Here is a 14,099-nt window from a genome sequence, read left to right as displayed (position 1 = left end):
AGCTCATGCAATTGAAGAATGATCGATCAGAGTGAACTGCTGGAGCGCTTTATAGTGCTAATGTATAGGACAAGTGACATCATGGTGAATGAGGCCAGAAAACCTGTTTGCAAAGAAATCTAGAGTTTTAGAGAACATCCCACCCACAAAGGCTGCACTTGAGCAACATATTAAGCGGGCCAAACCATAATGCATAAGAAAGACTTAATAAACTAATGTTGAACAGATATGCCTTTAGACCCCTCTTGAAAGACCCAAAACTATCTCAGGAACAGAGAGCACTGGGCAACTCATTCCACTAACAAGGAACCACTGAGGAAAAGAGTCTTGAATTTGACCTAGCGTTTATGTCTGGTCGACACAACATCATCAGAAGTCAGGAACAGATGTATATAAACTTAGTTGTGCAGTGTTGACATCATGAATATAAACTTTCTTTTTACAACTATCAATCCAGTTGCTACAGCTTTCATATCCATTATATGCATAGTAAACATATAAAGTCCAAGAACCACAACCATATAAGGTGAAGATAAAATCAATCCCAAGAGGAAGTACACAGACACATAATGCAAGTAAGCATTGAGTTCCCAACTTTGTGACACCTCCAAGTGGGCAGGTCAAAACTAAAGTAATCAATTTTGCATTGAACCAGGAAAGGAGATATGTCTACTCTCTAAAATATTCTATATATTTTAATAATGGTATTCTCCTTAATGGTAGCCTAATCCTTAGACTAGAAAATCCAGACCCTGATAATCTAGAAACTGGCCCAATTCAAGGGGCGGCACCAAGCATGCATTTGAAAATCTCACTGCACGCAATTGGATAACACTACGACCAATGTTTACTGACTAATTCCGGACTTCGACGCAATTGGATAACACTATGACCAATGTTTACTGACTGATTCGTTGCAGCGCTGCCGTCATTTGTTTAGCTCGCCTCTGGCCCGCCTATATCAGATACACCGATGTGATTGGTTACACAAGATGCAAGGGGTAAAAGTAACGTGCATTAATACTCATTGCCGGAGTCTCTTGCAGAGAGAATTCAAATTATGCTCTTGTGAGAACTCTGGATTTCCAGGGTAGGTGATCCTGACAATTCTCTGAAACTCTTACACAGTAATTTTGCTTATCAGTTGTTCTACCTCATACAAATCCAAAAAAGCCACAATAAACAGTAATGAGAAAAAAGAAACATTATAAACAGGAAAGTAGCATTTACCCATAATCCCTAACTGCTTTGTATCAACTGTGCCACTAGTTTATGGGACAATAACACCGATTTCTAAGTTATTTGAACAATTGCCGTGAATCATAGTCAACTTCAGACATTCAGACAGGATGGCAGCCATTCTAGACCACTCTTCCAGAGGCCTCCCATGGCTGTTATGAACCGATCCATTGTGGCTGCAAAAGGGTGTACTATGCGTTGCAGGTGCAAGAAGGCTGCCTTCAAGTGCACTGATCTTTGATCTTGCTCAGGAGACTGTTAGCCTGGACACAGCCAATAGAGACATGACATTAAAAAAGGAAAACATTGTTGAGACAAATACTTGTGTTTTTTTGAAAGGGGTCCTTATTTAATTGCTCTTTATCATATTATGTACTATCTACCATTCCACTATGTATCTATCTATCTAATTGCATAGCAGTATAGGCCTAAAGGTGAAAAAATTAATCACATTTGTATGTGATTAGAATGTTGCCAGTTAAAGGTTCCATTTGATACTGTCATAATGAACTCAAGCAACCAGTTTGAATGGCAGTTAATGTAAGTTCTAGATCTTCACAGTAGAATTCTGGAATGATTTGTAAAAATATTTTACTCCTCAAAGATGTGTATATTATACAGCAAATATCTAGCCCCAGAGGTCAGATCTGAAGTGGCTCCACGTCTGAAATTAAACCTTAGGGGGTGAAGATTATATGGTGAAACTTTCATGCTTTAGTCATAAAATGCACAATTGTTTTGCTTATCAGCCTAACTAATTATGTTACAAATTCTGTCTTGATGAATACAAATGCGTAATAACTCGTCTTCTATATGGAATTTTATCCCTCAATACATATTCTCCAAAGTGGGTGGGCTGAACTTTCTTCTAATGTGCAATTACAACATAAACAAAATCCCAATTAAATTAGCCAATTTTCACAAACAAGTACTTTTAGCCTGGTCCTTAATTTACAAACATAACTTCTCCCCACATAAATATCTCATCTGGAACAACCAAAATATCTTATATAAAAACAAATCTCTTTATCTAGACAACTGGGTAAAACATGGTATCCTCTTGATCTCTGAACTTGTAAATCCAAATGGTCTTCTCCTCAACTACTCAGAGTTTCTATCTAAGTTTCATCTGCCAGTCAAGCCAAAAGATGTTGCCATGGTTATAGGAGGAGTACCGCCTGGTGCCTTGATGTTATTAAAAAGTCAGCATTCATTTGCTGCTCTGCCTCAGGTGGCTGAATTAAATCCTTATACCACAGCGGTAGGGCAGGTTTGCTTCTCACCTAAAATACGAAAGAATAATAAAAACATCAGAGCATTGTTCCAGAGGGATATTGTAACCATTCCCTTGGTAGTTCCATACTGGTCAGGATTATGTGATGACATTCCATGGAAGAAAGTGTGGACTTTACCCCTGAAATACTTACTAATAAACAAAGTATGTGAAGTGACTTATAGGCTTATCCATAGATACTATCCCTCCAAAAGCTTTATCATCAGAATGAAGAAAGACCTAGATGACACATGCTAGTTTTGTAAAAAATCACCAGAAAAATCCATACATTTATTTTGGTCTTGTCCCCACACTGAGAAATTCTGGGCAGATCTACTCGCAATCTTGTGCACCAAACTTAATTATAATTTTGAGTTTCCTTTTAAACATGTTTTATTTGGCTTCTATGACTTTACTATTGAAAAAATAAATATTTTTTATATTATTAACCTTTTTTATTAATAAATGTAGATATACAAACAATAAACCACTCCTCCCTTTATTTACAAACGATCTAAAAATATAGATTACAGTCTTCAGTGTTCAACGCCATTAGACCATTAAAACAACCTCCTCTAGGCTCTTTCAATCTTGTTGATTAATGCACTAATAGTAATTATTATTATTTTATCTTATTTTATTATTTCATTGTTTTTATTTTGTTCTCATTATTTATTAATGTTTTTTTTTTCATTCCATGTCCTTATGTTTTTTTGTCTGTTCACCATTGTATTATTTTAACTACTTGTCCCCTGGTATGTTATATATGATGTAACTTTTGATAACAGTTGATGTTGTGTATATACTGCATACTGTACCTCTTGATGAGTTTGATTAAATAAATAAATAAATAAAGTTACTTACCTGTTAATCAAATCCAGTATTTACCATTCAGAGTGCCGAGTCATTGACGAAAAGTAAGTTCATATGATGTTTAAATCGTGTTAATCCACACTGGTATGCAAGAGGTTTTCTAACATAGTTAAACTTGCTTTTGCTATAGTTTACTTGAAGTAATATAATGTAATTGTTCTATGAGATTGTAATTTTAATATGTTTAGCGCAGGAATTTACCACCTGACGTTTCTACTGTTGTAAGAACGTAGCATCTCCTAATGGAGGAGAGATGTGCTGTTGTGCTACATGTGCTGTTAACGTGATTACGCAGTACCGTTTTACGCCGCTAGATGGCAACATTGACCATGGAATAATTGTAGTCACAAACAAAAGTACTTCTAAACTGGAAGGGAATGTGTTTCAAGCCTACGATTTCAGCTTGATGAGCATAATAGTGATGCATTTATGTATAATGAGCTGCAGAAATATTACTGTAAGTAATTAGAATCTTATTTGTATTTTGTTTTTATAATTTCAGACGGTGTGTTTAGCCTATACTATATTGGCAATTCTGAATATCAATGCTGGAACAATACAGAGTTAAGACCCATCTCTTCTTTGTCCTATATTCTGACCGATATACCATCCAGTATAGTGCCACTACCCTACACCCGACTCAGCGCAACCTTATCACCTCCCCAATGCCCCTGGTTGCTGCATGAGGTAACACTGTTCCCCATCAGAACCGTATGTGTACGGTAAGCAGTGTGAAGAGAACCTAGGCCACCAACTCACAGCTGCCCTCACTCATCTACCTGCAGGATACAGTATCTGCAAAAAGTGATATCTTACTGTTTTAATCCTATATATATATATATATATATATATATCTTATATTAAGATAAAAAAATGGCTGTGTGCATCTACTGTACTTGCAGGCTACAGTATGGAAACAGGAACCTTAGTTATCATACTACTGCAATGTACTCATCTGGTACAGTGTTGCACTGAATGGAGATGGCCTTGGTGGTTAATGCATGTCATGACCAACTACAGAAAAAAGATCACATACTCATAATAGTTTGTTATGGCATAGAAAACAATGAAACAAAACAGAAAACAAAGAAATGACCACAGGTTCATCACGAGTCCTTTCAGAATTTTTATTTAGACATTTTAAATTCAGAAACACATTTTTATTTACATATTTCAAGTTAGAAAAACAAGCATTTTTTTTATAGTTCTGTGTGAACAAATATAGAAACACTGACACCCCCAGACCGGTAAATAATTTTCAAAGAAATTCAGCAAATAACTTTAGAGAGAACAGAATGCATCATGTTGTTGCTGAAACATTCTTATATTCCAGACATTCATTTTAGGAAAAGCGCAGAATATGAAGAAAACATCAGCATTTGTATAATATCACCCAAACAGTAGCCTATACATTGAATAGATATCAATATGGCTATGGTATTTGGCAGACACACATAACAACAATACAATCATTCAATTTAACAGTTTACAATTTAAAAAGTTGGTAAGACTACATTAAGGAGAATGACAATAATAAACAACAATGTCAATTCAATCAATAGCCTAATGAATATAAATAAATACTATAATATAATCTCAATAGCATAACACTTGTGTATGAACAGGAGTGTGTGACTCTGGTGTTCCTGCAGCATGCTCAACTGCCAGGGCCACAGAGAATGAATGTTGCTACGGTTACATGGTTACTGCGGAATGTTGCAATTTAAGTTGGATGTTGCTACGGTTACGTGGCTACTGCGGAATGTTACAGAGTGTTTTGTGTTGATGAATTTGTGTTTTAATTTTGCAGTTGGTGAAATGGCCTCATTTATGAGGTATAACGCAGTCCTGGTTACTGGGCCACAACCACACTCAGAACACGGAAGCAACGTGGATTTTACGTGCCTACGTATGTGTGGGATGCAATGTGATAGGTCAAGGAATCGCAATCTACGGCTACGTAATTTATTGCGCGCCTTTCAATCGCCGAGGTAAGTCGCAGCCTTTTGTCATTGCAATTTAGAAACTGTAATATTAAGAGAAAATACCACATTGACCGGCAAGTACTCATTTTCCGTTGTGTAAACACAGTGCACTCTAAGGTTGCATGTTTATGTCAGTCATAAAACGAATAGTTTGACAGCTACGAGGTATTGTTTTAAAGTTCTTCAGCAGACTACCATGAAGCATGCAGTCTGGGAGCCGGGGGACTGAAAATTTTTGTCGGTTTATCGAGTTATTACGCAGTCTTGGCTAACTTTTACATGCATTTTTACATTGATTCTTTAAATTTTGCTTCCCCCCCTCCAGATTTGCCTGATTGATCACTGCCTAGCGTCATCTTTATACAACACTTTGCACACACATTCCACCAATCCCTCACACACACACACTGAAAGAAAGAAGCAAAAACAGCTCTTTTAAGAGCTACTTTCTCTCTCTCTCTCTCTCTCTCTCTCTCTCTCTCTCTCTCTTTCTCGTTGTGTTTTTGTACCGTTTTGTCAGGTAGGTTCATTGAAATGTATAAAAACATTGTCAAGTTATTATGACAGAGATTTTAAATCAAGGCATGTACACACAATAACTAATGCACTTTATTTGTGTGTGTTTCTACCCCAAAGTATGGCTGAGAATACTGAAGGTAATTCATAAATCTGTTGTTTTTCTGAGTAAGATGTGATTGGTATGGTCACCTGTCTGTTTCTTCAATACAGTGGCTTCATTTCCTCTCAAAACCAAAGCGATCAAAACAAATGAAAGGAAATTAATTTAATTCCTCCTTAACTCCTCCTCCATATCTATTTACCCGCAGCTATTTGTATTGACCCTGTGTAGATGTGACTTTATGTGCCTTTGCATAATGCGATTATATTACAGAGTGTCCTCCAAAACGACGTGCCTCAGTGGCACTCAGCCAGGGGTCTGGAAGGTCGTACTACAACCTCAGTGCCTTCCCAAAGCTAAAGCGCAAGCAATCTGTAAGTGTCTTATATTCTATTTACAGAAATATGTGTTACAATATTGGTGAACATACTGGATCAGTACATCCCTTGTACAATAAGTTATGGTGATGTGATGGTCTGTTGTTCAGATAATAGATATGTACAATTTAGTTGATTATATTAATGATCTTGTTTATGACAAGGATCACAGAAAGAGGTCAGAACAGGAGGGGGGCTCTACACCAGCCACACCACAGGCACACCACGGGCACACCTCAGCTACTCATCCACACCAGGGGAGTGATCCTCTGGATGGGGTGTCAGGAGGGAGTGATGAGGAGGGAGGGGGTGATGAGCTTCCTGAGGAAAACCCTGAGGAGGAAAATGTGGTAAAGAAAACAGTACATTTCAATAAGCAACAACAGTTTATTTAGTCCAAATACACACACACACACACACACACTCCCCACGCCACCCCGTCCCACCAGGGGGAAACACTAGATGTTGTATTTACAGTATACACTTTTGCTATTATGAAGATTACTTCATAAGATAAATTAACTACATGCAACTTAAACTCCTGTGTATGGTTTTACAGGTACCATTCACAGACATTGATTTCTATCAATGTTTACTGCTGGAGACAGAGCGAGTGTTGGTGATTGGTGGTGGGACCATATTTGTCCTCAACCACTTCAACACGGTGACAAAGTGTTTGGATGTAAATAGTTAATCATATATTTTTCATGTCCACTTTGATATTGTTGTTTAGCCTAGTTAATAATATCTATTTTATATCTCCATAAAATACCTATATTCTTTTTGTTAAATACATGTACACTGACTCATTTGGATGTGCTCCTTTGCATTGCAATCTTATAACATTTTCAACACCTCCAAATCTGCAAAATGTGATAATTGATTGCTTAAATGCTTTTCTTAACTAGAACGAGAAATTGATGGTCGTGGAAAGGAGGGCTGTTGTGTTTGAAGGGAGCAGCTCTTATATTTATAAATGCTCCTGCGACTTCCACCATGGGAGGCTTGTGGAAGCTCTCTCTGACCACTTGGAGCAGTCCTTTCATGGTATTCATTTATATCCTGTTTGACATTTAAGTGTAATTTGTAGTAATTAGATGGATTAATTATAATTCATAATTTGATTGTTAATGTATTAATATGGATAGTATGGTACTATTGTGTAGCAGCTGTTGAAATGTGTCTTTGGATACTCATTTAGAGACCAGCTGCATCCATGTCAAGGCCCTGACACGAGTCCTACACAATTTAAATGTGCCCGATGTGCCTATGAATCAGGAAGATGGTAATGTACTGGTTATTTTTTATTGTGTAGTTGTTAGCTTAATTTTCTAAGATTCTAATTTTCTAAGATTCGAATACAAGAAATCTTATACTAAGCTCCTTTGTTTATTTAGAATTTTACAAAATGTAATGTGTGTTATTTTATACACCCTTCATATAGCATAACTAACTATGACAGAGAAAAAATAAGTCTGCTTTTTAATGTTGAGCATGCAATTCCATTTATAATCTAATTCATTCAACTCCAGTAACTGCTCCTCAGTTAAAAAAATGAAGCTGTACTGAATCTGTTTCCTTTAAATGGGAGACAGACTTACTATCACGCCTTACTTCAGAAGTATTGATATACAATATATCGCTTAAAGTTTATAGGTGCTTTGCTGGTGCTTAGATTAGAAAATAAATGATTACGCCATTACTCAACAGGCACAACTATGTTTGCATTAAGCCTTGTCTATCCCACACATCCCGCATGATAAATTCTCTAACAGTTAAGTAAAATAACAAAGCAAGTAACACAATAGAAATGCATGATATAATTCTTATTAATTTAAACTAAATGCATGTAATTTTAAATATTTCTAAGTAATTCCAATTACTTCAACCAATTATTTCCAATTCATTTCACTTTACTCTTGTTTTGTTCTTCCTTCCTTGAAATACAACTTACATCATGTTAACTGCTACTTGCTGCTTTTTTACTGTCCCCTTTGTCCAAGATATTTTCCAGGCTGTTTCCAAGTTCTCAAAGGACTGTTTTGGGTGTGTGAGAGAATGGGTTTGTGACTGTTTGTCTGTGTGTATGTTAATTCATCAATTTTGTTCTTGATATTCTTTGTTTCAATATCAATTCTGTCATCCTGCCTCAAGAACCGTTTACAAGAAACGTTCCTTATCTTCAGGCCTAGTCCTTCACTAAGCAACCTTGGATATACAGAATGGCCACTGTTCGAGTTCCATATGTTGTTGTTGTGGTAGTGTTTGTCGGTGTTGGTGTTGGTGTCGGTGTTGTTGTTGATGTTGGTGTTGGTGTTGGTGTTGGTGTCGGTGTCGGTGTCGGTGTCGGTGTCGGTGTTGGTGTCGGTGTCGGTGTCGGTGGTGTTGGTGGTGGTAGTAGGATTTTTTTCCTGTAGGGTTGGAACTAAACAAGACATGATCATTGCTTGACTTCTTAGTTCCCTTTATCTTTATACTGTCCTAATATTAACAAGATTTCAGGACTTAACCGCCTCGCTTTTGTGTCCAGGGTGTTCAGAGGACTGCTGTGTGATTGTTATTCTGTGTGTATGTATAATCATGAATTTCTTCCTTTATATACTTTCGAAGGATCCCCACCCCTTTGACCCCATAACCTCACACACACACACACACACACACACACACACACACACACACACGCACACACACACACACACCAAATTCCCCCACACACACAATATATACCTTTTTAATTAGTACTTTTAATTTATCATCTGCGACTCGAACCAGCCATCTTACGATTGCCAGCCTAACCCCTTAGACCACTGAGCCACACACTCTGCATATAAGGTGGAAATAAGCATATTTGCACATTTCCAATGCATGGAGGCTTTTACTGAATCAGTATTAAACCATTGTTTTTGAGAACTGCTGCGTACCTGTGTAGTAAGTAGCCCAACTAACTTCTGGCACTTGTAAACAAGTGTTTCAGCCCAAGATGAACCATATTCATACCACTTTCCTGTGGGTTTTCTTGGGGTTTTGCTTTATTTACAGCATTTTCAATGTCACCCCTACCATTTTCAAGGGAGTTGAGGTTAGAAGATTAAGCTGGCTTTTGTTTTCAACGAAGATGTCACTTGCTTGCAACTTGCATTGCAAACTTTATGGGAATGTTCTTTTTTTTGGGGCTAATGGTGATTAACTTTGTCAGGTGAAGCCTCACTACCAAATTTAGGCCATAGTACAATTTGAAGACAGAAGCATGGCAGTGCAAGAATTCTTTGTATGGGAATGTTTTTCAAGTCAGGGTATTTGGACTATATTTACTATATCAGGGATCATGGATCAGTCAGTATGTACGTTGTACATCAGTATGTTGATGTATTCTATGTAACAGTATTCTATGTTGCTGCATGCCAAAAAGAATCATCAATATAATTCTCAGAGTTTACCGTCTGAAATGTAGCCAAGATACTGTAAGCCACACTCAGCCAGTGTTGTGTACTGTGTTTTTTCTGACGATGTATCATTGCTGCATACCAAATTTCCATATGGAACAACATTGAAGTTGACCTTGAAAAGATTCACTGAGGAACTGTCATCATTATCCTGTGTTTACTGCTGCCCTATCATTTCCTGTCTCTCTTCCTTCTACTAGTTGCATTTGTCAAGCAATTATGTTTAGTACAATTTATTACTTAAATGTTTATGATTACATTGAAAATTAATTGAAATACATTTATCAAATATCTTTTCGCATTAAGAGCAAAACAATGGTAATTTTGTACAATGTTTTGTGCAGAAATCAGATTAAATACCTTAACTGCATCCAATAAACTGTCACAGGTGTTGATCTTCATCATGTTATGTTTATTTCCACATTGTTTATTGTTGTCAAGTGAACTTGCATAAAATAAACCATTCAGAGCTTGGTACACTTGTACGTGTCTTTACAGTGTCTCTACTGAATGCACATTTCTATCTCTGAACTTCAATTTAGTTCAACAAATATGACAAGAATACAAATAACAATTGATCTGATTATTTGTATACTTCATCATTGAAGAAAAAAATAGTGCGTGAATAACAGTTGCTTTGCTAAATTAATAGTGTAATTATTGAAGTATTGAAATATGTGCTTTGACAACAAATACAACTCCTCACTTCAAAACTTCCTCAAACATTCCTACTCATACTTAAATCTTTATAACTTGGTGTGTCTGGTCTAAATGCCTACACAACATCCATACCAACAGGCTAGTAAGAAGATGACTATTATTTTTGTTGTCAATATATTTGAAAGGTAATAAAACACTAATTTTACCTTGTCTACAGATCACAATTATGCATGCTCTCTTTACAATGAGGTAGGAAGTCAATTGTACACACAACAAATAGCTCTTATATTATCATCTATAAATATACCTTAAGTTTATTTTTATTATGATTTCCCCAAACCATTCAGTCAATGGTTCTGCAGATCCCTTTTGCACCTTCACACTTTGTGGTGCTTAAGACCAAAGCGCATGGTATAGTAAAGGCACATGCTGGCACTATGAAGTGCCAGACGTGCAACAGAGGCAACACACAATGTGGCCATGTGCGAGTCCTGCAGGACTGTTTAAAAGCAACAGGTGCTGAGGGGAGTGCCGTGAGAGCAGCTCTGAGAGGAGGAGGGCCCTATCAGGATGTCCGGAAGCTGGCAGTGTCCTCAAAGCCCATCCCCTTTGACCTCCCTATCGACAAGAGGGTATCTGTATTAATGACATAATGAAAACATTTACCTTTATATAGAAAAGAAATGAGTCACCTCTATGAAATAAATGTAAAAAAAAATCAAATAAAAGTTATAATGGCATGTCAGACAAATACAGAGTGCACAAATGGTATCGAGAGAGGTCGATGAATGACAAGTTGCATGAACAAACTTAAGACTTCTTAATGACTACAGCCGTTTTGATGTCACACAGGAGTGCATCAGTTCTTAAAAAAGAAACTACTGACCCAGGAAAATGTTCCCTTTTCTTGTATTCATATCTAATTATGTTTAATACAGATACATTACAGCCGTTCTCTTGTTATGCTGGAGAGGAACTCAGAGGGGGTGATACTCCTCCAAAGCAATGTTGGGAGGTGTGATTGTGGCCATGCCATGTCTGCCACACCTAAAGACGTGTATATTTACAGTCAGTCCACGGTGGCAAAAGCGATACGTATGTATAGCATTATCATTTCCTTTTTATCTTATTTTCAGCTGCACTGAAAATGCATCACATGCATTCATGTTCCTCAACACAATTAAAAGGTGTTTTCTCCTAATTCAATACAAAATGGCCTCTCATTATGACCACTGCATTTTTGTTTACACAATGAATAGGGCATGTAATGTTACTAGAAATATTATGGATAATAGATCAGATAGATAATAGATCAGTGAAGTGCATGGAAATACTGGGAGAAAGCAAAAAACAAATATAATAGTAAAAATAATAGTAAAACTGAAATAACTTTGGCAGTAGTCTTTTGAAGTGGCACTTTGGTATTTGATATTGCATTGGGGGGAACCACTTGTTATTTTACTTATTAAAACTACTTCCCTCTCACAAAGTTTATCAACAGGCATGTGAGTCATGTGGACACCAACAGCATTTTGATGGGGGAGACGAGTTCCTCCTGAACATGGGCACATATGTAGTGCACCATGAAGTCCTTAGGGACTATTTTTACCACTTCCTGAATTCAAGGTTGGTATGACATTACATGCAATCATTATCAGGACATGCCGACCAGCAATGTTCAAAGCACTTATGGTACACCTCTCTTTCATCTCCAGCTCCACAATGTACAACTACTTGGAAGTGTACAACACCAACATGTTGGACAGGGCAGTTCCCGAGAGCATCCTAATAACATACAGGAAGTTCCGAGATGCTGTCCTGTCCTTCATGGATCTGATGACGGCAGACTTTGCAGACGGGTTTAAATGCCCTGTCTGCAAAGACAAGTACACGTATGTTCAATCTTACACACACACACACACACACACACACACACAGTGGTTATACCTTACATGGTCTTTACAACTCAATATACAAATTAGATTTTGTCTTCTCAGAGCTGTGGTCATGGATGGCACATCCCTGGGCTACCAGCAAAAATATGCCCTGAAAAGGGATGGGCAGTATGGTACCCGAGTGACAAATTCTGGAAGATGAGTATTCTTTAAGAGTTTGGTCATTACCCATTCTCTTCATGACCTGTTAATCAGTGTTACAATATTTTTATGTTTAGTTTATGGGTTTTAATTTATCTTCTCCATGTAGAGTAACATTTTTGTCTTTGCTTTATTCACCAGTCATCCTGAAAGGGTGCTGGTGAGCAGTGCACCCCTCCGCAAGCTGCTCACCAAATTTGTAGATGACGGCCTGACGCCTGCAGAGGCTATTGAAATGGAGGGCCTAGCAGAGCGGCACTCTGCATTCTTGCTGCCTCTGCTCCAGGCCTGCTTGGAGGTGGGGAGGACCTGTGTTGGATCATGTCGCCGCATAGTCCAGGAGGTGGCCAAGAACTCCCCTGCCTGCGCTCTCCTCCACCCTAGTGAACGGGTGGAAGCTATGGTTCAGGACCTTGAAGCCATGGGCTACACGGGAGTGGAGGGGCACCCACAACTTCTAAAGACCCTAGCTGAGGAGTGCCCCTTGTTCTTTCAACTGGTTGGGGCGGAGGGAGCATTCCCCGAGGTAGCTGTGCCCATTTTCCGGGCGCTCCACCAGAAGGCAAGGGGCGCTCTGATGAAGCCAGCCCTGGACACTCCTCTCACAACTATGGAGAGGGATGGAGATTTTTTCCCCTGTCTCCCCCTTGTCCAGGACCGGGGTTTATTTGATGCAGATGGCGTGAGGGAGCAGGGCCGTTTGACAGACTGCAGGAAGGTGGGGAGCAGGCACCCAAGCCTAATTCCTGGCATATTCACACTGTTCTGCAAACATGGTATGTTCATTTTTCATTTTCATTTGTCCTGATTGTCTATCTGCTTTGTGAAAGCATTGTCTTTACACATGGTAAAAAGCAATGTTGTATTAACATCATAAACTTGGCATGTGACCTGTCTATCTATTGTGTCTGTGTGGTTTCTGTACAGGAGTATGTCTTGGCTTCTCCATCATGGAGCAGGTGGAGTCGGTGAACGTGCCATTCTCCATTTTACGGAGCAGATTCACCAAATGTAAGGATTCTGCATACCTTTCTTGTGTGACATTACCAGGTCATTTGTTGTTTTTGCTTTGGTAGGTTCAGAAATACTGTTCTCATCAAAAAATCACATAAATTGCTTTGGTGTGGGAAAACAGCACATCCCACTCTCCCAGACCATACAGGTCCAGAGATTGGTTATACAACTCATTGTTGCCATTATTGTTGCATATTTTCCTAACAGTCTGCTGACTTGCTAACTCTCTCTTATGTTGGTGTGTGTTTTTTTTTTAAAAGTTATGCCTTCTGTTGTGTTGTAGGTCCGGAGGTAGTCATTTATGATAATGCCTGTCAGCTCCACACTTACGCCATTAGGAGGGACCCCCAATTTTTTAACAAAACCTGGTTTTTGGTAGATCGCCTCCATTGGAGGAATCATTCAGGTATTGGATGACACAGCACTCACACTATTCTACACACTATTTTTAAAACTATGTAACCTACATAAAATAATACCTTTTTGTTTTTAATGTTATTACAGGCTGCAACGCTGGATA

At 38.1% G+C, this 14,099-nt stretch overlaps 1 protein-coding gene and 1 long non-coding RNA gene across 3 annotated transcripts; both read left to right on the top strand.

Moving 5' to 3' along the window:
• Positions 1-5,218: 5,218 nt before the first annotated feature.
• Positions 5,219-10,283, top strand: LOC143122375 (uncharacterized). 2 transcript variants are annotated; one of them, XM_076283192.1, is made up of 8 exons: positions 5,219-5,376; positions 5,696-5,890; positions 6,007-6,026; positions 6,263-6,363; positions 6,531-6,716; positions 6,926-7,048; positions 7,275-7,413; positions 7,568-10,283. In XM_076283192.1, exons 3-8 carry the CDS (start codon positions 6,008-6,010, stop codon positions 7,699-7,701), a joined length of 702 nt encoding a protein of 233 aa, XP_076139307.1. In that variant the 5' UTR covers positions 5,219-5,376; positions 5,696-5,890; position 6,007; the 3' UTR covers positions 7,702-10,283. The 2 variants fall into 2 exon arrangements, with proteins under 2 accessions (XP_076139307.1, XP_076139301.1); XM_076283186.1 differs by having other exon boundaries at positions 5,219-5,890.
• A 1,708-nt stretch (positions 10,284-11,991) lies between these two features.
• On the top strand, positions 11,992-12,562 carry LOC143123974 (uncharacterized). Its single transcript, XR_012986968.1, has 3 exons — positions 11,992-12,095; positions 12,185-12,361; positions 12,467-12,562. It is a non-coding gene; the product is annotated as an uncharacterized LOC143123974 (long non-coding RNA).
• Positions 12,563-14,099: the final 1,537 nt, after the last annotated feature.

The sequence above is a fragment of the Alosa pseudoharengus genome, unplaced genomic scaffold (assembly GCF_046254945.1).
Source record: "Alosa pseudoharengus isolate Yale_2024_CS ecotype anadromous, Long Island Sound unplaced genomic scaffold, YU_APseudo_1.1 YU_APseudo_1.1_scf_1, whole genome shotgun sequence".
Classification (NCBI taxonomy): domain Eukaryota; kingdom Metazoa; phylum Chordata; class Actinopteri; order Clupeiformes; family Clupeidae; genus Alosa; species Alosa pseudoharengus.
This window is presented reverse-complemented; position numbering and strand designations above follow the sequence as displayed.

Coding starts and splice junctions, on each gene's coding strand:
- LOC143122375 (XM_076283192.1), top strand. Junction 7,049..7,274: donor CGGTGACAAAGTGTTTGGAT/GTAAATAGTTAA, acceptor TTTCTTAACTAG/AACGAGAAATTGATGGTCGT. Junction 7,414..7,567: donor CTTGGAGCAGTCCTTTCATG/GTATTCATTTAT, acceptor ATACTCATTTAG/AGACCAGCTGCATCCATGTC.